Source organism: Syngnathoides biaculeatus, chromosome 15, assembly GCF_019802595.1.
Source record: "Syngnathoides biaculeatus isolate LvHL_M chromosome 15, ASM1980259v1, whole genome shotgun sequence".
NCBI lineage: Eukaryota > Metazoa > Chordata > Actinopteri > Syngnathiformes > Syngnathidae > Syngnathoides > Syngnathoides biaculeatus.
This window is the reverse complement of record NC_084654.1, coordinates 25,306,614-25,329,211: the sequence shown is the minus strand read 5'-3', so window position 1 is coordinate 25,329,211 and position 22,598 is coordinate 25,306,614. Positions and strand designations below refer to the sequence as shown.

At 47.1% G+C, this 22,598-nt stretch overlaps 1 protein-coding gene across 1 annotated transcript; it reads left to right on the top strand.

Moving 5' to 3' along the window:
* The first annotated feature begins 158 nt into the window (after nt 1-158).
* On the top strand, nt 159-4,128 carry si:dkey-177p2.6 (uncharacterized protein LOC568712 homolog). The gene is made up of 2 exons (XM_061844403.1): nt 159-389; nt 1,314-4,128. Exon 2 carries the CDS (start codon nt 1,318-1,320, stop codon nt 1,942-1,944), a length of 627 nt encoding a protein of 208 aa, XP_061700387.1. The 5' UTR covers nt 159-389; nt 1,314-1,317; the 3' UTR covers nt 1,945-4,128.
* The last annotated feature ends 18,470 nt before the right edge of the window (nt 4,129-22,598 follow it).

Here is a 22,598-nt window from a genome sequence, read left to right as displayed (position 1 = left end):
GTGTGCGTCTAAATGTTTGAATGTGACATAGATTTATGTCATCAACGGGGGGGGGGGGGGAGAAATAAAAATGTGCAATTTTGACACGGAAATGTTTCAAACCTACTACTGACTTTGAAATGAGAAGCGCCAATTTTTGGTCGCAACTGTAAATATGACGCACGGCGAAATCAAACACACCCCAAAAGCGCGGCTGACGTGTGCGGCCCCTGAACGCAGCACGGCCGCCGCACATTCGCTGCCCCGTGAGTGGCGGAGGCGGACACCTGATTGGCGGCCGGCCGAACCGCTCCGGTTCCGCCCCCCGAACATTCCTCATCTCCTCTCACGAGACTCGACGACGACGACGTGCCGCGGCCGAAGGAAACGGACCGAAGACAACGCGTCAGGTTGGTTGGCTTCGTTTCGTTCGTTCGCTCGGAACTTTCAAAAGTGGGATCGCGAACCGGTCACTTGCCGTCATCGCGAGTCCGGAGTCGGGAACCCGGAACCCACCACAGCAGCTTGACTGATGCTCATGACGTGTGTACGCGCGCTCTGTCATTAAAAACCGAGTAGACTCGACATATTTCAGATATAGTCAGCTTTGAACTCCCCCAATTGTGTGTTTGGGACACAACAGTGGTTCTGTACCTTGGTAGGAATACCGAACCTGCTGCTTTCAGCGAACCCTTCGTAATTGGTCAAATAAAACGTGATTTTGATTTTCTTTTCTTCAAATAGCGACAAATTACGCATCAGTTGCAAGAAAGCAACAACATGAATTTCCCACAAAAACAGAACTTGCTACTCGCCTCTGAAGTGGGTTTTCCTCCAATCCGGTGATGTCAACAAGTCGCGTAAAGATGATTGCGAAAGGCTGAACTGCAATTTTATGACACAAGGAGCAACGTCCTACTGAAGAGTCGTAAGAGTGACCGGAACCAGAACCACGCACGCGCGCACACAGTCCCCGGGGCTCCGTCAAACTCACGTTAAGAACCGGCGTTCTAGAACCCGGAGCTGATGTGGTTTCGAATCCGGTCTTGTCTGCGAACATTGGAAAAAGAAATCTGGGACAGCGTTCCAAAATGTCCCGCATGGGAATGTTGGGAGAAGACATGAACGTTTGGGTAAAGGCGGCGACGGGCTGTCGCGTATAAAAAGCCGCACCGAGACCCTACGGGACCGGAATTGACACCTTTCCTGAGTCCTGGTTCGAGCTTTTTGACAAGAGCAAATTTATGTTAATCTATGGTGATGAGAATCATATTTTTCGTAGGAATTTTTTTTTTTTTACTAAACGGAAACGCGATGGGAAAATGTTGCTGCAGGTCCATGTTGGGTCGCGGCGTGAAGAGGAAGTTGAGCTGCGCGGAGGGTTCGGAGGAGTCGCGCGGGCCCGACGGCGCGGAGGTGACCTCGAGCGGTCCCGGCGACGCCGGCGACATGCGTCGGCGCGTGCTCGGCCTCAGCCTGGAGAAGCTGCAGCGCTACCGGGCCGGCGTCGAGCTCAGCCTACGCCGCTCGGTGCTCCTCGTCAACACGCTGCGGCAGATCCAAGACGACATGCGAGGCGAGGTCCAGCAGAACCTGAACGCGGTCTTCGGCGCTCCGGACTCTTCCGTTGTGCGCGTGGATCTCAAGTGTCCCGGCTGTGCCGAAGGGGGCCGAGAACGTCCATCCTCAACACTGGAGTCCTCCTCCCAGGAGGTGAACTTTGGCGAGATGAACGCCGTGGGCTACCTCGGCGACCTGGCCCCGGACGACATCTTCGAGGACATCGACACGTCCATGTACGAGACCTCGGACGTGTTCGGGGGCTGGTCGGCCGGCGCTCTGTGGCCGATCAGCGTGTCCGTTTGGGCGGGCGAGGACGGCAGAGGCCCCGCCGGGGGTCGGCCGTCGTGTCTGATGGACGTGAATGAACTGGACCGCATCATGGAGATCCTGGTCAAGTCCTGATACACCAAAAGTGGGCGTCCGTTCCTCGTGGATTCTTGCCGTTCAAGGCCGACTCGTTGGCTGTCCTCTTTATCCTCGCCGGAGAAAGGACTGCGTCTAACCGGGTCGCCGTTTTGGGTGAAACGCGCTGAGACGGATCGGGGTGTCGGAAGTTGACTTGCGATAGTCTCAGAGGGGGAACGCCTACTGTTGGTCAGGGGATTCGCAAAAGCCGCAACAAACGCTGCTGCGTTGAAAGCAACTGTTGTCGTCACAAAACGGCGTCGTCACGTGATCCGATTGCACTCGAGTCGTGTCGCGAGGTCCTGAGTCCGAGGCGCAAATGAATTTATTTCCCGCGAGAGGCGTAAAACGACCAACCTTGTTTCGTCGCTGTCCTAAAACTGATACCCAATAGTTGCGAAAGGCACAGACCAACTCCGGATTGGGCAACTTTGGGGGAAAGACGGCGCGAAAGGGACAGATCAAATCTCGAGGGTTTGAGCTGACAAGCGGGCTAACGTCGCTTGCGTCCCTGAACGTCGCAACCCGCTGGCTGGGGACTCGGAAGGTTTCAACTTCCCGCGACTCGAGTAGTCTCCAGGGGGGCGTCTGGACCAGGGTGGACTCGGGTCGCCGTTTGGACTCCAGGCCAGTGCGACCCTGACAATTCAACCGCTAGCCTCTTATCAATAATTCTTCACGCGTGCTCAAAAAGCAGCCACGAGATTCTTCTTTGTGGCATTTATCATTCAGATCTGTTGTCATTTCGACAAAAAGTGGAACTCGCGTCACCACCAGGGCGACTTTGCTGACATTCGCCCGCCCATTCTAAGCTCATATCGAAGCCATTACACGCCTTGACGCTCCTGTGAATCAATCGTTCCAAATTTGAGCTTTCTCGTGACGAGTCCAAATCCCGTCCGCCTCATTTGCTGGCGCACCTCTGGCCGTGTCCACGTGTTCAAAAGTGACGCCGTTTTTACATTTATTAATCACAATCTAAATCTGAAACCGTTCGTCCATTCTGGCGTGCATTTCAACCAATCAGAAAGCTGACAAAAAAAAAAAACGAGGTCCATTTTTGCTCCGGTTTGCCCTTGTGAGGCGGGACGACGAGTTAGCACACCTGCCTCACGGTTCCGTGGACCGGCCTTCGAATAGTCGGGATTTGAAGCGACCGTGAGGCCGGGTGGCGTTTGCGTGTTCTCCCCGTGCCCGCGTGGCTTTTCTCCGGGCTGTGCTTTCCTCCCACAACCCAAAAACACGCACGGCCGGTCAAGCCGAAGAACCCAAGTTGCCCCGTCGCTCCGCACGTTTTGTTTGTTCATTTGTGGCACGCGATTGGCCGGCGACCATTCCAGGGCGTACGCCGGCTCTTGACCAAAGACTCCCGGGACGGGCGCCGGCGCGCCCGGGGACCCGTGTTAGGACGAACGGAACGGAAGATGAATGCATGAACGATGAACTACTCACGATCAGTTTGGAAAAGCACTCGTATGCCAATGTGAAGCGACAAGGAGAGTAAGTGCGAGTGGACTCGTTTGGCTTGGCGAATTCCGTTCTTACTGGCACATTTTTACAGAAAAATTGGATTGCGCCAGTCAGTCAGTCAGTCCAGTCTGCCCAGACAAAGTAGAAAAGTTTTCGTGATGGTACACGTCGACGCGCTGCACGTTTCCACGTCTTTTTGTGCAGTTTGAAAGTCATGTCGAAAATGGGGTTCGCAAACGCTTCTGGAAGTGCGACTTTTATGAATGAATAAAAGCGCACGGAACAAATGGGGAAAATGGGGGGGGGGAGCTTTTGTCAATATCCGAGTTCTCGTGGGCACGATCCGGGCGGGCCCCTCGGGCCCCTCCCTTCTTCTGAGCTCCGGCTTCATGTTTCCTGACAGGCGGACGAGCAAGCGGCCCAGGGAGGGGGAGGATGGAAAGCGAGGGCTGGCTGGGGGGGGGGGGCAGCTCGTGTCACTCATCCAGTGGGAGGAGCCTGCAGCTTGTTTTCTCCAGCTCAGCCAATCGTGTGCCGCGTACGCACCGGTCACTTGTTTTCTTGTTTTTGGGCCTTTGTCTGATGTGTGGAAAAACACAAGAGCGCTGACTGCTTCGATACCCTATTTATCCATCCGTCCTTTATCTGAGCCCCTTATCCTCACAAGGGTCGCAGGGCACGTGGAGACCGGCGACAGTCGCGCTGGGGCCATTTCGAGCCTCCGATCAATGTTGCGTGTTTTGGGGACGCTACGGGAGAAAATGCAAACTCCACACGGGCAAGCCGGGATTTGAACCGCGGCCCTCGGAACTGTGAGGCAGACCAGTTGTAATTGAATTTCACGGGAAAGCAAAGAAAGAACGGCGCCGTGTGTTGAGGGTTACGTCGGCACAAAAACTGCATGTGGGCCGTAGAAATCTTTCTATCATCTATATTTGAATGTAACCGAAAGATGTCTTTGCTGATTTTAATTCATGACGATAATGTATTTTTTGTGGGATATTTTATAGAGTTTCATTTCCAATACAGAAAGTACAAAAATGACAATTGTCTTTCTTTTTTTTTTTTTTCTTAATTACTGACAAAGCACACACACAGGAAATGTTTTCTCATCTTCCTTTTACGCCATCATTTGAATCTATAACATTACCACATTTTTTAAAAGCAATAAAAGGACAAAAAAACAAACAAAAAGAGTCGAGTCGGCTTGTTTGGACCGTAACGGATTACCGTCACCTGGACAGCCAAAAATCAACAAAAACTTCAAAGAAAAAAAAAACCCACAATTTAGAAAGCATTCTGGTATTTGTGATTGTTACTGACTGCACTTCAAAATGGTGATGACGCTCTTAATTTTAATAACACCCACGCACACGCGAGGTACTTCCTGTGTACTGAAGAGTGGAAAGGTCACTGCGTACACACACACACACACACACACACACGTGACACTCACGCGCTTCCAGTCAGTGACTTGATTTTATTCAAGTCGCGCATACAAAACAATAATTCCTCTACATTTGCGTGTAAATGCAAGTGTAGTATAGAGAGACTCATATAGCATATCTGAGCACAGTACATATTTAAGTGACAACTTCATTGCACTTAGAAGTCTAAAGGAGTACATAAAAGAAATAAAGACACGGAGGACGCAAAGGCAAGAATAATGGCGCTCTCTAGCGGTTGAATCGCCGAAATGCAGGGATTTACCAAGTGCCTCGGGCTGCTCTTTTTCCTTTTTGTTTGTTTTTACACTATTATTCATTCAGCTTTAGTTCCGCTTCTTCATCTTTTTATGTTTTACTTCATTAGTTTTTCTTTTCCTGTTGATCAGAAATATTACTCTCAGTTGCTTCTTTTGTACAAAATGCACTTGTGAATGGTTCAAGAAAAGAAATTAGTTTGAATTTAATTGCACTAAAATGTTTGAATACAGTAGCGTGGTAGGTCTAAGTTGTCGTTAAAGAAAGTGTATTTGATATTGTTGTACACCACTTTAACTTGTCGTTAAATATGTAGTTAAAAATCAAATTGTACCTAAAAAAAAAAAATGGATTTTTCAGAAGAAGAAGAAGGGGGGGGAGAATTTAAAGCTAAGCAACACGAGTGAACTAACTGTACTCGGGCCGCGATTCTTTCGCGTACCACTGACTCCGGCGAGTCTCGACCATTTTTTTGTGCGTTTTTGCGGGTGGCGATTATCTGTATTCACATTTGTTCCCATCTTTTCAGGACCACAGAGAAAGAGAGGCGGAGCAAGTTCCCGTCTTGCTCGCTTGTTGCCGAGGGTTGGGGTTGACTGATCCAGATGAAATGTTTCGAAATACGAGGGCAGAGCAAATCCCAAACGTGGATTGCACGAGCTCGACTGAACTCGAGAACTGCTTTGCGGGCGGGGCACACAAAGAGCCTCCCGGGAGGCCTTTTGAAAGCCTCGGCTTCGGAATTCTCTTGCGGGAATGTGCCAGCGGGAAGCCGAGAAAATACCTTTCTTGATCTGATTATCCGTTAAGTGATTTCCAGACGGCGTGGAGAGTCGGGTCCAGGTCCGCAATGTGACCTGAACACTTGGAAATGGATTAGGGATGCCCCCATCTTATGACCGCTCCCATTCATTTTTCACATGCTGTTCCAGTATTTTGTTTGGACTCTCTCAACAAAAGCATGTGACGGGAAGATAAAAGGCGGCCGGATATGCTTCCGTATGTATGAAAAAAAATTAAAAAAAAAACAAAAATGTAAAAATGCCGTAGCGACGTGACGGAGTTTAACACACACTGGAGGGTACCCAGCTTGCTTTTGACATGAAGGCGTAAATTTAACGGTGAAATCCGTGAAGAAGCAAAGGTGGAATTCGCCCATTTTCACTTATGCCTTCATTTCCCTCGGCCGTGATTGGTTGTCTCGATGTCCCCTGCGATTGGCTGGCGACCCGTTCAGGGTGCACTCCGCCTCCTGCCCAAAGATAGCCGAGATCGGCTCCGGCATTCATGCCGCCCTTGTGAGGATAAGCGGCTCAGATCACGGACGCATGGATGACGACGACCTGTACAGTTCATTTAGAACATCTTGCGAGTGATTATCATCGGAATTTCACGATAAAATTCCCCAATGAAGAGACATTTGACACGTTGAGCCCTTTAACACACATTTTTGGGGGGGTTTAATTCAGAACACAAGAGAACTACAGTGTTTATCAAGACATATTTGAAATATGAACCTCTTCGTGTAATATTTTATGACAAATTCAAAACATTCCAGCGTAAATTTCATATTCTACGACCGGCGCAAAGATTAATTGACGAAGAATAGATGATCAAATTAATCCATCGAGTTAGATAATCGATTAATTGCGACGGGACTTTGTTTAACTTGAAATTGTCCAAATCCTCAGAACTTCAGCCTTCAACAATAAATATTAAGAATGATATCTATCATACAAACAAAACAGTCAATATTTATTATCATGTTAAAGGAGATTGACTATCTTTGTGCTTTCACTCTGGGGAAAAAAAATGATCAATATTTGTAGTTCTTTTTTTGATGGGTGTTACGAATCAAAGCGGGACTGAATCTTCATCAATTTATGCTTGTGCATTTTCATCCGTCCCTTTAAAATAATATCCTGTATTGGAATAAAGGGATGGAAAGGTAAAAATAAAAAAAAAAAAAAAAAAAACGGCTTTAAAATGCGATTCAATCATTAATCGAGAAAATCATCGATTGATGATTAAAATAGTCATTTGATGAAGCCATATTTCACGGCTATTCAATTGTACAGCTCTTCTTCATATACAGAAATTGCATTCCGTTTTTTCAATTATGAAGTGATTCACATTATTGGAATGATTATCATTGCTGGATGGATCTCGGGAAATATGACATCTCATTTCCTCAACATTAATTATAAAGGAAGTCTAATGACCGGCGTCACGTGGTCGTCACACGGCGCTAACGTGTTAGCGACTCGCTCGCTCGCGAGCGTCTTACAGTTTTTGCAATCCAGAAGCGGAGGCGCTTTGAGAGTGTTGCCGTGGCAACCACGGGCCCTTAAACATCGCGTGGAGCTTTTTATTGGAAACTCAACCGAGTGGATGTTTGCAAATGTCGCTAAACGATTCCAAGTAGAGATAACGAACACGTACAAGAGGCCTCAGTCACAGTAAACGACATTAGCCGCAGCGCTTTCACCCTCCGTTCCTCCGGCGGCCATCTTAACGCAGCTAGCATGCTCGGGGGGGGGGGGGGGGGGGTGTCAGGACTTTTGTCTAACCTCACATGATGACACAGCCGCAGTGGAAGAAAAAAAAAAAAAAAAAGTCCAGTAGTGGCAGAAATAATTAGGAAGAAAACAGTAAAAACGGCTTTGACAAAAACACATTTTGGGAATTTGAAGCGCAGTCTTGGACGTTTGACCTCAGCGAAGTATTTCGGCCGCACAAAACTCACATTGTCACATCCAGTCAAAGTCATTGAATTTGCATGACCGGTTGTACGTTTTTCAAATTGTGAGCATATTTTACTACAACTTTAAAAACTATGAACAGCATCATCTATTTCTCCACTGAAACAAATATTTCAATGTGAGAGTTCCAGCGCCTCGCTAGAAAATGAAATTACGGCTTCACGCACGGCAAACAAAGTCAGGAATTTCCAACGCAAAGTGGGGAAAGAATCACGCTGATATAAATCAAGCTCGCTTATTTACTGTATCACCTTTACATAACTGAAGATAATGCGACGTTAGCGCCGCCCATAACGATCTGCTAACCAAGACCCCAAACATGAAAGACGTGCCGATTGTTGATGGACAGCAAGAGCCGCAGTCTTGAGGACGCCGGAACCTCGTTTCCGTGTTGACACACAACAATAAAGAAGTCCTTTGAACCGTCCCTTTTAGATCAAATGATTGAAATAGCAACGGACTGAAATACTGTACACCACTTGGCCAGAACATTCGGAGGACCGAACAGTGAGCGGTCCACACGACCGTGAGGTCCCAAAAACTAGCTGGTGAAAACTAGCAGAGAACCGTGCGGTGAAATTCGGCCAAAGGATTAAGTGGACAAACTGAAAAAGGGTCCCAAAACCAAGAGGTACAAGCACCAAGGCCTCTGAAAAAGAGCAGGAGCAAACACAGATGTCGAAAAATTAAGCCAAGGGGAAAAAACATTACAAGATGACAAGATCAAAACAACAGGCTGAGGGCCAGAATCCAAAAACGGTCACCACACGACCAGATACCGAGACATTGACAAAGCGAGGCCCACGTGCCGATGAAACCAACTTGATCAGAACAGCTGAAGAAAGAAAAGCCAACTGCACCAACAGACGAACGAGAGCTTCCAAAAATCAAGAGGACTCGACACCAACCAAAAGGCATCCAGAGGTCCAGATACCAAAATTACAGGACCAAATTAAAAAAAAAAAAAAAAAAAAATCGCTGGAGAATCCAGCCCCGAGGAGATCCACGGAGGTCCCCAATCCAAGAAAACAAATCACTCGAGATTGCAAACACCAACGGAAACTAAACACCCCAAAACCAAGACCTTGAAACGCCACAATGACGAAGCTCCTCCGTGTTCTCCGAAACCGAACCGAGGTCCGCGCAGGACGGAGCGACAATTTAAAGGTCCAAAATGACCTCTGACCTGAACGAAACGTGTGCACGTGTGACGTATTTTCTTACACAACAATCAGTGGACGGTGCGACCGAGGAGGGTTAATGTCATAAACTGTCGGACGGCGATACGAGACCTCGCTAACTAGCGTAACCTCCGGAGCGCAAAAAGTCGTCAAGCCGAGCAACAGAAAAGAGGCCCCCGCCCCGCCACGCCCCCCCATCAACAATCATGTCAATGACGTCAGTTTCCATCGCGTATTTTTGAACCAAACGTTCCTGTTGCGATGTAAACTACAGAAGACTTGAGCGTGCCTGTTGCAGCACGGGAAACGTTTCCCCAGGTAAAAAAACCAAGTCGGGATTAAAACACAAAAAAAAAAACAAAAAAAAAAAAAAAAAAACAAATTCTATCAGCTCCCACCCACACGTACTGAACATCTCGCGTCCATGATGGAATTTCTTGTCTGTGAATGGACATCCGTAGCACACGTAAATAGCGGCGGCAATTGAACTCAGTTTGTCCTTTATGGTTATTTTTATCCCCCACGCAGTATAATCCATCATTTGGGCGTGTCACAGATATTTATGTCCTTCCTCCGTCGCCATAAAATGAAGCGACTTTGCTAATGTTGCTCTGAAGGTGAGTCTGAAATGGATGCTGGGGGGCGGGGGTAAAAAGAGCTAATATCTAATATGATCATCTTTGGATCTGCATCCCGGTGTCAAACTCATTTTTATCGTGGCCACATTATAGTTATGGTTTCTGGCAGAGGGCCATTAAGACTCAAACCATGAAAATCTTGAATTGAGCCATCATATTTACACATTACATTCATCAACTAGTTGTGGAATCAGAAATCGAGGACAAATGGGATCTTCAACTATCGTTGATGTTTGGTCACACAAATATGCTTGCAATAGCTCAACGTCATCGTTTAGGATATGACAATTGGAAAGTTTGGTACAGATTTGAACAATAATCATGGAAGTTGCAACACATGATTTGCCTTCACGGGCCAGATGAAATCCTGCGGTGGGCCGCATCTGGCCCCTGGGGCTCGAGTTTGACACCTGCGGGTTCGAGCGTCTGCCTCCCAGTTCTGAGGACTGGTGTTCAAATCCCGGGCCCGCCTGTGCGGACTTTCCAGGTTCCGGTGAGGATAAGAGGCTCACAAATTGATCGCTGGACGGCTCCGCATACCAACCTCCTCATACGTGATGTGAATACTCGGAACCGCCATTCGGGCATAAAGTTCTCCTACGACAAAGGAGCTGGGCCAAACTGGAAGCTACGTGACACCTGGACTGCCCATCGCAGCGTCACGCTCTACTCGCGTTCCCTCGCTATCGATCCACCAGGCTAATGCACCATCAAGTTCACGTGGGCATCACTTCCTGCCAACGCGAGCGGGGATGATCGCTCTCGCCAAGCAGTCCAATACGGATTTCTTTACGTCGAGTACAACAAAAACATCATTTTGAGAACAGCTGACACATCGTACAGGCCACATTTATTTGACCTTTGGCTTCTCCTTTTGTTCCCACACACCGCTAACGACATTAGCGTTGGCGCTCAGGATGCGGATGAGCCGTTTTTCCTGAAAAGGTTGAAAAGCGGCGACGGCCAACCCGCGTTCGCCTCTCGGAGCCGAGACACGACAAACGCCCTCAAAGTGATTTAGAAAACGATTATCGCGTCGGTTCCTCATTCGGTCGCGACAGATCCGATGTCCGCTGACACGGTTGCGCCTCGACTTTTTGCCAGCGCTGTGACGACTGCTACGGAAATCTTGTTTGGGTCGTGTAACCACTTCAATGACGTAACATCAGTAACTGCATTTCATTGCATTTGAATAACTTTTCTAGATTTTGAATGAATGCAGCGATGTGTCCTCTAAAAAAGTGGACTAAAACCATCGATCATTAACTTGGAATTAACCACAAGGAATAATAAAACAAAATGCGTCTGTCGCCTAAAGGGTGGAGGAGGTCACTGGCGAAAGACGTCGCGACGACTCTGGCACCCAAAACGCTGATTATGACGACATCGGTGTCCTAAATTGGATGAGCCTCCCGCCGAAGGCCCGGCGAGCAAAAAGGACCAACTCGCTTTTGGACATTTTGCAATGAATCCAAATTGAGGGGGCGGGCGTCGAGTGGTATGATCCTCTTTTACGCACCCCACGGATGGACGAGCCTCGTCTAACTATCTTGGCAAACTTAATTGCTGCAGCCAGCGTGCCGAGCTGGCGATCGGGTTCTGCCCTCGAATGCAGATGCAGCGCTAACGTTTGCCGGCCAACTTTGCATCGAACGCTTTGGGACTTGTCTGGTTGCGTCGACGTGGATGCTCAAGCTCAAACTGCCTCCGCAAAGGAGGACTTGAAGAAGTGCACGGACACGGCGGCAAATCCACTGATGGCCTCTTATCAGTGCACACACACACACGCACACATCGGGGCTGGAGTCAGACGCCGAACGTCCTTGTTCGATGAGAGCGATCAATGGGAAAGGAGGAAGAGGAGGAGGAATAAGAAGAGATGAGCGTGTGCCGAGGGGAGGGGAGAGGGGGAGGGGGGGGGGCGACGGCTCCTCCCACAAGCAAGTTATCGAGCTACGCAGGAGGTCTCTGACGTTTCCGGGGCGAGCCAGTCTCCGGTCGGCAGCCAGCGCTCGCGGAGGACTCTCGTCGGATCCGGGACCGGCCGAGAAGGGGAGGAAAAGCCTCCCGCAGCGCCGCCTATAAAAACCGCTCGGGACCTCATCTTGTCCGCAGACACCTGCCGCCGCCGCCGCCGCCGCCGTCATGTGCGACTGTTTCCACCTGGCCTTCCCTAACTGGCACGGTGCGCCCTCCGGCACAGGTGAACGAACATCCTCCCATTTTACTTCGTTCAAGTGGTTTTTACTACATCAGTCGGACCGCTAAGATGTTCGGGCTCGTGTGGTTTTTCTGCGGGTACTACGACTTCCTTCCACACTCCCAAAACAACACATACATATATATATATAAGCTTCCTTACAGACTCCAAATCACACGCCAAAGTCAACACACGAGCAATCTTATTATTATTATTATTATTATTTCGTGTGTTTAGCATCATATTTCCTGCTCAAAGGATTTGTTTCTTTGCGATTTGGTAGAAAATCTGCAAGAAAAATTCTTAATATGAATTGTACATTAGTAATTCTACTTTCACTATTTTCCATGACTTCTGTTTTCAATTTGTTAGATTATAACAATGATATGCATGTGAAATTGTGTTGAGGTCATAATATCCATCCATCCATCCATCCATCCGTCCGTCCGTCCGTCCGTCCATCCGTCCATTTTGGATAGCAAACGTGTCCGTTGTTTGTCCAAAGGTGCCCCGCGATTGAACGGCACCCGGCCCAAGGTGTACCCCACCTTAATCGGTCACATTGAGGTATGGGAGATGGTGTCAAACTCGAGGCCCCGGAGCAAGATCTAGCCCACCATATCATTCTTGTGGCCCACTAAAACAAATAAAATGTCTCTATGATGTGTTTCCTTTTGAAATGAATTTTGATTTTGGAAATATATCTGGTGCCAAATTGTCATTTTTCCCTCAATTTTTCCAATTGTATAAATATGTATTTAGTCGATTGTTAACGCAAACGGTTGCATTCGAAAATATTTGGCACTTTTTCTCATGACATTTGTTGTGGAAAAACAAAATCAGAAGGTGTGTAAATGTCATCATAAAACAGGCTTATTCGATATTTTTGGCAGTGTAAGAAAAATGATTGGACGTTTGTGGCGGCCAAAATGCTGACTCAGCGGCAGCACACGTGCGACGTGTGTGTCTGCGTGTGGGTGTGTGAGGTGCTGCTGCCGACCTGCAGTGAGCGCTGGGTGTGTCGTCTGCAGAGATGTCATCATCTCTTCTGGCGAGCTCGCCGTCCCGCCGCGCCGCTGTTGCCGCACAGACCCGCTGCCGTGACGGCCTCAGGACACTCAAAAGCGCAGCTGCAGCAGACAAAAAAAAAAAAAAAAAAAAAAAAGGGGGGGGGGGGGAAGAGATGATGCGGTGTGTGCGTGAAGCCGTTTTTTTTTTTTTTTTTTTTTTTTTTTACCTGCAACGTTGAAGCACTTTCAAAAACTGTTGCCAAATGGAGTGAAATTGGCATCGTTTGCCGCTCCCGTCGCAGCCTCCTGACTTGTTTGTTGCCTCGAGGATGGGCCGGGTCAGATGGGGGAAATTCTTGATGCTACGAGCAGATGGCAGTGGGCCCTCGCGCTGGCGGTCTGCCGCCTTTCGTACCCCAACAAGCGGGTAGAAAACGGGTGGGTTCCTGGGTTGTACTGGCGCGGGCATCCACACACAGCGGCCCCTCCCTTTTGGGGAGCCCCCCTAAAATTTGAAATCTCAAAACATTTGCTTTTAAACTCTATTTTGTATTGCAACACATTTGAACAAGAGTACAAGAAGCCCCTTCAGCATCACTGACCCAGTTTTGGGGTTCCCGAAGCTTCCCTCCAAAGGATCCCAGCAGCCGTAAACGTCCCATCCAAGAAGTTCAATTCACCGTTGTCGTGGTCCTCCTTGCTGCCAATTATTCTGAGCTGTGATTGGAATTGCAAGTCGTTAGGCACGTCGGACTCCTGTTCTGAAGTCCGGGGTTGAAATCTGGTTATTTTCGTGCTTTTGTACTAGTCCTTCATAGCAGCTCGAGTAGCAATGCAATACCTCGATTGTGATATGATACCATGTGCTGAATACATAACACAACAACTCACGTCTAACGAAGGGCGGACGTGCTGCCGCTGATCGCCTTGAATTGTTTCCTGCAGGTTGACAAAAGAGTCCCAAAGTCCTCCTACGCGACGTAACGAGTGACGTACGATGAAAGGCAGTCGCAATGAGTGTCTTGAATGAAGAAAGAGCCATGTTTAAGATCGCTAAGCAAAACATATCTCTGGAAGGCAGCAAACAAATCCAAAAGTCCGATTTAAAGCTCCCGTTGATGCATTTCAGTATCGAGTTTGTCGGTCCAGCACACAGCAGGTCACTCCTGATTGGCGTCTCAATTTGAGTCGATTTTTTTTGGTTGGTCTTTCCCGCTAAGATTCCCGCGATCAATCGAATTGGGCACATTTGTCATGTATGAATGTTCCTTCTTTCCAAAAAGCGGCACAGTAGTTAAATGGACGTAGTTTGTTTCCGGGAGCTTGTCGGCCAACGGCAGAAAAGGGTTACTAGAGCTTTTTTTTCCCCGAATGCACCTCAGTAGAAAGCGGACCTCCGCCGAACCCAGAAAATCCTGTTCTGGATCAAAACCTTCTCAGCGATCGACATCTATATCTATTTTGCATTAAATATTCACGTGACGCGTGTAAGGAAATGTCCCGAATCTCTTGTAACACAACAAAGGTGGGAAAATGGATTTGATTCTTTCCTTGATCCGTACAGCACCGCAACGCAAAGGTATATGGATTTTTTTTAAAGCGACGTTTCACTGAGAGAGTCTGCAAAATTGGCGCGTCAAAGCCGATGTGGCATTTAAAAAACAAAAAAAAAAAAACCCAAAACAAAACATCTTGAGCAAACAGTGTGAAATAAACGGATGAAAGAAAGCAATGACATGTTTTTGATCCATTTTTTTAGGGTTAGAGGACTGAACATCAACAAGAGGAAAATTCCTGCAATTATCTTTAATATGTCCTTATATGTAACCCAAGGGGGTATCTCCGAAATTTTGTTATAAAAAAATTGAAACTCAAAGAAATTGTCTTTTTCACGTTTCAGATCAAAATGTAGATATTCATTTGATCATATATATCTCAAATGAGGGAACTGAAAATACATTTTCTATTGTAATATTCAGAATCATAAAGCTGTTATCTCACATTATTGCACCGTACTGTACGGCACGGATCGATCGGCTCCAGAGCGTTGGCCTCGCAGTTCTGAGGACCGGGGTTTGAATCCCGGCCCCGCCTGTCGTGCGTGCCCGCCTGTGTGGCTTTTCTCCCGGTGGGCCCTCCGCTTTCCTCCCACATCCCAAAAATATGCATTCATTGGAGACTCTAAATTGCCCCGAGGCGTGATTGTGAGTGCGACAGTCCGCTCCGAGCGTGTCCGGGGCGTGGTTCTCCACGGCCACGCGTGTCTGACGGCAGCCGAGCGGGCCTGATGGCGTTGTGTATTTCAGCCTTGTTTTTCACGCCACTTGTTGCCAGATGGTCGCGCGTTCACGAGCGTCAGCTAGCAGAACTGCCTCGTCCCGTGACATGTCGTTATGCACGTGAATTAACGAGAACTGACGAGAAAATCGCGGCACCGTGTGCTGGAGACGGAGAAGGAAAAAAGTTCGGAAATCGGAACCACAACATTTGGGCTTTTTTTGCTATTACGTTGACTAATTGGCTTCATTTTTTTTTCCTGTTCCAGCGAATGAGAATATAGCATACCCAGAGCACGAGGGTGCAATCTAATTGTGTTTCTTGGACCAAATCTTATTATGATATGCTCGACTGCGGTGAAAGCAGCTTGTGTCTGAGCACAAGCGGGCAGCTGTGCGACCGCTGATGACTTTGCTCAAGTTATGCCAGACAATCAGACGGAAAAACAATCTCCAAATGCCGTCGGATTCTGTTTTCGTAAGGCATCAAATAACATTGCGCTCGTAAAGAAAGCAACAAGGCAAAGTGCTGAGAGGCAAGAGGAGCCACACCCGCGTCTGGCGCTGCAGTGGCAACCTGCAGCGATTCAGCCGCGGCATCCTCTGCCCCTGACAAAACGCCGCTTCGATATTTCGCCTCTCGGGAAATAAACAGCCGACATTGAGCAGTGAAAGCAGGCGTTACAGGGGACGCGTCACCGGAACATGCAAATAGACAAGAGTGCCTGCCCACCCGTCAAGTGTTCAATTAAACAGCCGAATAAATCTCTGCGTGTGTCTCCGATTTCTGGAAAGGAGTTCAGGAGCCAGGCGTTCTCCATTCAATTCCATTGTGACCATTCATGGCCTCACCCGGTGGCTAATTTACATCGTAACTCGCCGAGCATGGTTTGCCAGATAGTAGTGTTATGCTCAAGAACACGCTTGCTGAGACCGAGACTTTTGGGAGTCAAGACCAAGACGCAAACAAGATCAAATCCATTTTACAAACCAAGACAAGATGTTACAGTCAAAGATCATGCTCTTGAATTCGAATTTCTCTTTAAACACATTTGACAGCCAAAAACTGTTTGCAAACCTTAAAAACTGCAACATTCAACAATTTCAATGAAATTCTTACAAAAAAATAGATATTTGTATGTATTTAAGATTGAGAAGATGGATTCTCATGACCTTAAGAATGAAGTTGAAGAATAGCAGATTGATGCATATCTCGTACGGTCTTGACGCAAAATCCCGAGTCCAGCCATTCCGAGACTTTTGAAACTTGAGTCCATGGCCTTCTCAATGTGGTCTTGAGACCGAAACTGGTCTCGAGCATCACAACGGTAGCACCTTAGCTGAGTGGGCAAGTGTTGCCATCCAAGCATGTCATAGCTAAAGGAGCTGCAATGTTTTCACAGATTAGGATTTGCTTGCGGTGTCACGATCAGAATCCCCTTTAACGGCCAGGTATGTAACAACACACGAGGAATTTGTCTCCGGCAGTCGGTGCCGCCCCGGTAAGACGAAGTCACAGCTTTGCAATGAACGGCTGCCGCCATCAGAGAAAATACAATTTGATTTTGTCTTTATATGGGCTCGCATTTTTCTTTGGACTTTGGGCTGCCCGAGACGAAGTAGCTTTGTGGAAAGCAAAGCTGCACTTGCGCTTCCCCAAGCAGCACATACGTAGGGTGGGACGGTCTGTGATTGCCCCTTAAAAACTGCTTCATTTCATCCATCCACTTTCTACACCCGAAAAAGGGCCAAAAACTAGGGCGTGAATAGTATCGCTTTGATTTTGATCCTTTGCCTAGCAACGTTAAGACATCAGGAAGATAAACGCTCGATACGTCTCCTTTCGGGCTTGTAGAGTGAGCACAGGACAAATATTTGAGAAAGGAGTTCCTCGCGAGCGCACTGCCGATTGCTGGACACGTGAAGTCACGTCAAGCTCATCGCACACGGCGGCTGAATGGAAAGACACTTCATCAGCGGCGTCTACTTGACGTCTTACGATGATTGCGCCCTTGACACGGCCGGACGCCCTCTCGCTCCCACCTTTAATCAATCTCATCAAAACTATTAACAGAAACCTAAGAATAAATAGAGCTGAGGTGCGCCTACAGGATCTTTCACACTTACCAAAAGAAAATGGCGGATGCAAGTTCGACGTGAAAAATTTCAACGGCTTCTGACATAGTTGAGCAGTAACAAAGGCGAAAGGCTTCCTGTGTGTACTCAGAAGCCACAAACTGGGTGGGAACTTTAATCCTCGACATTCATCAGGTACAACCGTTCGTGTTGAAAGCAGTTGTCATTGTCACTACACTAGACACAGACACCAATGCCATTGAAATATCTTGTGTGGGTTCTGAGTGAAAGGCACAGACTGGGAAATCTCTGATGCGCCGATATTCACATCGCGCCATCGACTGGAGCAGTGAGTCTAGGGTATTAAATCCGTCTGCAACAGTGAATCCCGGCACCCATCCCATCTATTTTCTTCGCTGCTTATCCTCACAAGGGTCGCGGGGAGTGCTGGAGCCTATCCCAGTTGTCAATGTGGGGGGTTTACACACACACACACACCCTAAACTGGTTGCCAGCCCATCGCAGGGCACATCAGCTGCAATCACAACCGCACCGACGGGGCAATTTAGATGTTTTTGGGATGTGGGCAGAAAGCAAAGTGCCCACCCGGAGAAAAAGCCACACAGGCAAACTCCACACAGCCGGGGACCTCAGAACTTTCCGGTTGATCCGCCGTGGCGCCCAGAATCCCCGCATATTGGCGTAATTCACCACAATCGCTCCACTGCACTCACATAACCAGCAAGCCATCTTTGATATTACCGCCCATCTGACGTCAACCCCCCTTTTCTGTGTGGCTCCCTTTAACAAAGAGCAACGACCTGGTAAAATACAACTTGGGTTTCAGAGTTTGTCCTTGGTAGGATTCATGGATTATTCAATGTGAAAAATCTATCAATATAAACACAAATTCGGTTTCCGCCTCTTACCGAAATGGTAACTGATCAAAGCTATCACGCCTTTCAATCTGAGAAACTTGAAAACAAACAGTGATGAAAAGCACATATTTTGTCAGACTATGCATTTATGAAAATTTGGAGCCATCGAAGTCATCAATTCGCATGTCCACACACAAGGCGAAGGCGAAGGCGTGCACTCCCGCCCTCTGCTGAACAAATCATTTGAGTCACTCGCCGAGTTTAAAGCACCTCAAGTCAATTCCAGGACCAAAACAAACAACATCAGCAGCTAAGTGAGCTGCTTGTGTACATATTTCATAGCAGGTATCATATTGTGAATGCTGGCAATGTTCCATTTGCTCAAATGAATGTGGAACAGCGCTTTTGCTGTTCAATTTTCTTCCGATTGCAAAGTGGAATGTGATTTGATGGCCCCCGCCCCAAAAAAAAAAAGTTAACATACCGGCGTCTCTCATGACAGCTCACATGACAAATGTTAAAACAGTTGAGCGAGTTAGTTTTGTGTATACCCCGAGCACAATTTCATGTCAGCTGAACACAATCTAAAGTACCAAATTTGCGGGGAATCCTCAGGGTAGATTTCGTGTAAAGGAGTGACATAATAAATCAATCAAAATAAACTAATACATATAACAGAAGCAGGACTAATATACATGTTCATAAAATGATCATAATAATGATTATGACTCATATTATTTGTTATTATTATTATTGCATTAACCCGCAGGAAGCGATGGCGCACAACCACGTGGGTGCTGAGGATACTCTTCTGTCCGGTTCTGTTCTCATGGGCCTCGAGACATCCCTCAAATGCAGTCCTAAGCGAGCTATTTGACAAAACGTAGTGAGCTCAACCAAAATTTAATGAGGCTTCATTACAGTAAAATGACATAGCAGACAACTGTTGTGCCAAGCTCATCTTTGTCTCCATTGGCGTGAAAAGTAGATCAAAGGCACTGCACTGTCGCGCTCAACTAAATGCTACAATTTTTGGATAATCATGCTTGTCACTACAACGGCAATATCAATGTCATGGAAGAACTTAGTGACATCATTGTAAAGTGTGTATAAATAATGTATTGTAAGAGGCCCTGTAGCTCAGTGGTTTAGAGCACTGGTTTGGTAAACCAGGGGTTGTGGCTTCGTATCCTACTGGGGCCTCCATTCCCTGAGAAGGGTTGCGTCAGGAAGGGCATCCGGCGTAAAAATTGTGCCAAACATATATATGCGTTCATCTGAGATGACACGCCGTGGCGACCCCGAAAGGGACAAGCCGAAAGAAACTTGTATAAATAATGTATTGTAGTTGCAAATGAGGTCAAGGTTTTCCTCTATTAAATCTCAGACGTGCACGACAAATCTACTTATGGCTTCTTACCAGTCCCTGCACACATGCACAGTTCCCGTTACATCATTGCCAATAACATTGTGCTAACTAGTACGACGTTAGCTGTTATTATTGGCTGACTGGGTTATGATTACGCGCTCATGAGGCAACCAACTGTGAACTTCACGAGTTACCTTAAATGAATGCCGGGCTAGGATGTTGGGATTTCACTGGGAAACATCGGAACGTAGAATTGTTTTGGGAGGACACGATAAGTAACATTAATTGGTCACCATGTGGCCTGGGGATTCACAAGTTCTACCTCACCTACTCCAGCGCTGAGGTGAATTGAAATGGAGTTCTGTGGATGCTATCGCGTCGTGTAATAACAAAAGTACACAGCACTGAAAATCTATTTGATGTTGAAAACAGCAAGATTACGATTACCACACTACTGAGAAATGTAGTCAACTTTTAGCTCCTGCTACTGGACAACACGACCCAAATGTTTGCCCAAATGAAATCCAAAGACAAGCTATCAGGGCCACTGACACCAACAAGAAGCAACCAGATGCATTTGTAGTCAGATTTTCCCTTTTTGGAACGGCGTCTCATCTATGGATCAATAGAGAGGATCACTTAACAGAACATGGAGGAGATGGGCCCTGTGGGGAATTGTTGCCAGGAAGAACTCTAGAACAGACTGCAGGTTCAAATGAGACACAACCCTTAAGATAAGACAAATGTCGACATTTGAATTTACACTGCGTTGTGTTTCTGTCTTCAGGAGCTGGTCGCAGGCTGAGAGCACCAGACCTTGGCTCAGAGGACAACTCGGTGAGTCCTCATATGGCTTTCAGCTGAGTAGTGATGAAAAGGAATCAGTGGTTGGATCTTGGATTTTAAAGATACTGACATCAGAGAATCATCACAGTGAGGAAAACCGCAACAGAAAAAGAGTACTGTATTTTTACTTTTTGTTCTGATGGACCAGAAGCAGGCAGAATTGTGTAAGGGACTCTTGCCAATCCTGTGACAAAGAAGACCAAATGCAGAGGTGGCAAAAGTACCATAACTCTGTACTTACTAAAAGTACAAATACTTGTGTACTCAAGCACTGGGAAAAGACACGCACACACACACACGTAAATATAATTGCAGCCAGGTCTGTTCCCCATCCCCGCCGTTATCACGAGTCTGCTGTAATACTTTATGTCACCAATATGTCAAAGAATCAAAAGATCACCTTTTCACCTCTCTATTTCCATTCTTTTACGACGCACTGTCATCCGTGGAGGTTGGAAAAAAAAAAAAAAAAAAGGAACCAGCCTGTGACAAACTAAGGAGCAGAGAGTTTTCAAATGCAGGGTTAACCTAACCCTAACCCTATGAAGCATTCGGAATCCACTGAAGAAATATCACAGCTGTCATTGGTTCGGCAAAGTGTGAACCTTTGGTTGGTTCCGGCAACACCAGGCTGATAGGAACCCAAACACTTTTAACCCTGACCCTTAAAGAACGGCCTATCTGCTGCGTCCTCTGCAGGCGTGTGACGAGCCATCTCATTTTACAGAGGGCGAGAGACCACGCCCTCAGGGATCGTCGCCTGTCGACGAACATCCAGAGACAGAGAAATATAGCGACAGTGACAAGGAGGTAAAGCGCACTACAGCACACACCGCTGGACACTTGCCAACAAACGCAAACATAAATTATTGACCTGAGTAATTTTCCAGCTCAGGAACTCATTTGAGTCAACAGTATTTCTTCCAGTGCGCTCCATACCACAGAATCCTCACTGTAACTAGGGCCTGAACATGTGTGGCTTTATTTCTTTGTCAGAATAATTTTTAGGCCAAACCAATCAGCATTTTGAGCGCTTTCCCTAAATTTCTGAAAATGTCGCCTCAAACTGTCACACAGTAACATGAAATTTGGTGTTTCTATAACATGTGGACCAAGCGCCAAAAACAAGAACCAATGCCAAAAAGACACTAGTCTTCTATTTTGGTTTGAACTGGCCATTCAAGGTCTTCAATAAAAAGATTTGTCCCAAAGATTTTTTTGTCTGATTTCTACCAAATCTCAGTTATGTATACCTAGGGGGTGGGACCTTTTCAGGAACTTCCTTATTTAGCCTGGGAGCTTGAGTTCCCCGTGTCCCATGGAAGATTCTCCTGGATTATTGCGTCCCTCCTGGTGGATAGGGTCTTCCCACAGCTACCAGGAACTCTTTGAGGCGCCGGGCTTGTTGATGAACATTGACTGGTTGACAGACCAATCTCTGTAGGAATTTACTTTTTTATTCAAGAGGCATCATGCGGGGCTCGAAAAATAAGAGGATTAAAATACATCGAAAGGCAAAACCTTGAATCACCGAAAGAGCATGGTAGTGGGGGACCTTATGATGGCTGACCTCGCCATGGGCTCATGGTGAGATCTACTGTGGTAACGAAGGAGCAGAGCCAAAAGGTAAAGCTCAGAATTTACCGGTTGATCCGTGTTCTTATCCTCACCCATGTAACAAGCTGTGGGCCGTAACCGAAAGAAACAAGATCAGGAAAACAAGCGGCCAGAAATAGTTTCATTCACGGGGTGTCTGGATTCTCCCTTAGCGATAAGGTGACAAACTCTTACGGGAAGGGCTCAGAGTCGAGGCGCAGGTCTGCTGCATAGAGAGCAGCCAGATGAGGTTGCCACGGCATCTGCCTCGGATGCTCTGCGGACGGGCATGTCCCACTGAGAAGACCAAAAGAGTTCCGTTGAAACAAGTCACGCTGAAAGACTGATTTTCCCAGCTAAAACTATCAAAGACTGTCTGCAGCCAGAGTGGCACGGTAAATGGGAATCAGTTGTTAATTGCCCAGCCATAAAGGGTTCAATTTCAACGCCAACAAAAGGATTTGAAAGTTAGATGAAGATATATATATATATATATATATATTTTAGATCCAGTAGGTGTCAGTAATGAACAACATCAGCCTCATTCGCTTCAGCAACCCTGAACTAATATGTGCTGTGGAAACACAAACCATATGGGTCACAGGAACCTTTTGCTACTAAGAACTCAAAGTTCCTGGCCTGGTTG

Coding starts and splice junctions, on each gene's coding strand:
- si:dkey-177p2.6 (XM_061844403.1), top strand. CDS start 1,318: ATGTTGGGTCGCGGCGTGAAGAGGAAGTTGAGCTGCGCGGAGGGTTCG.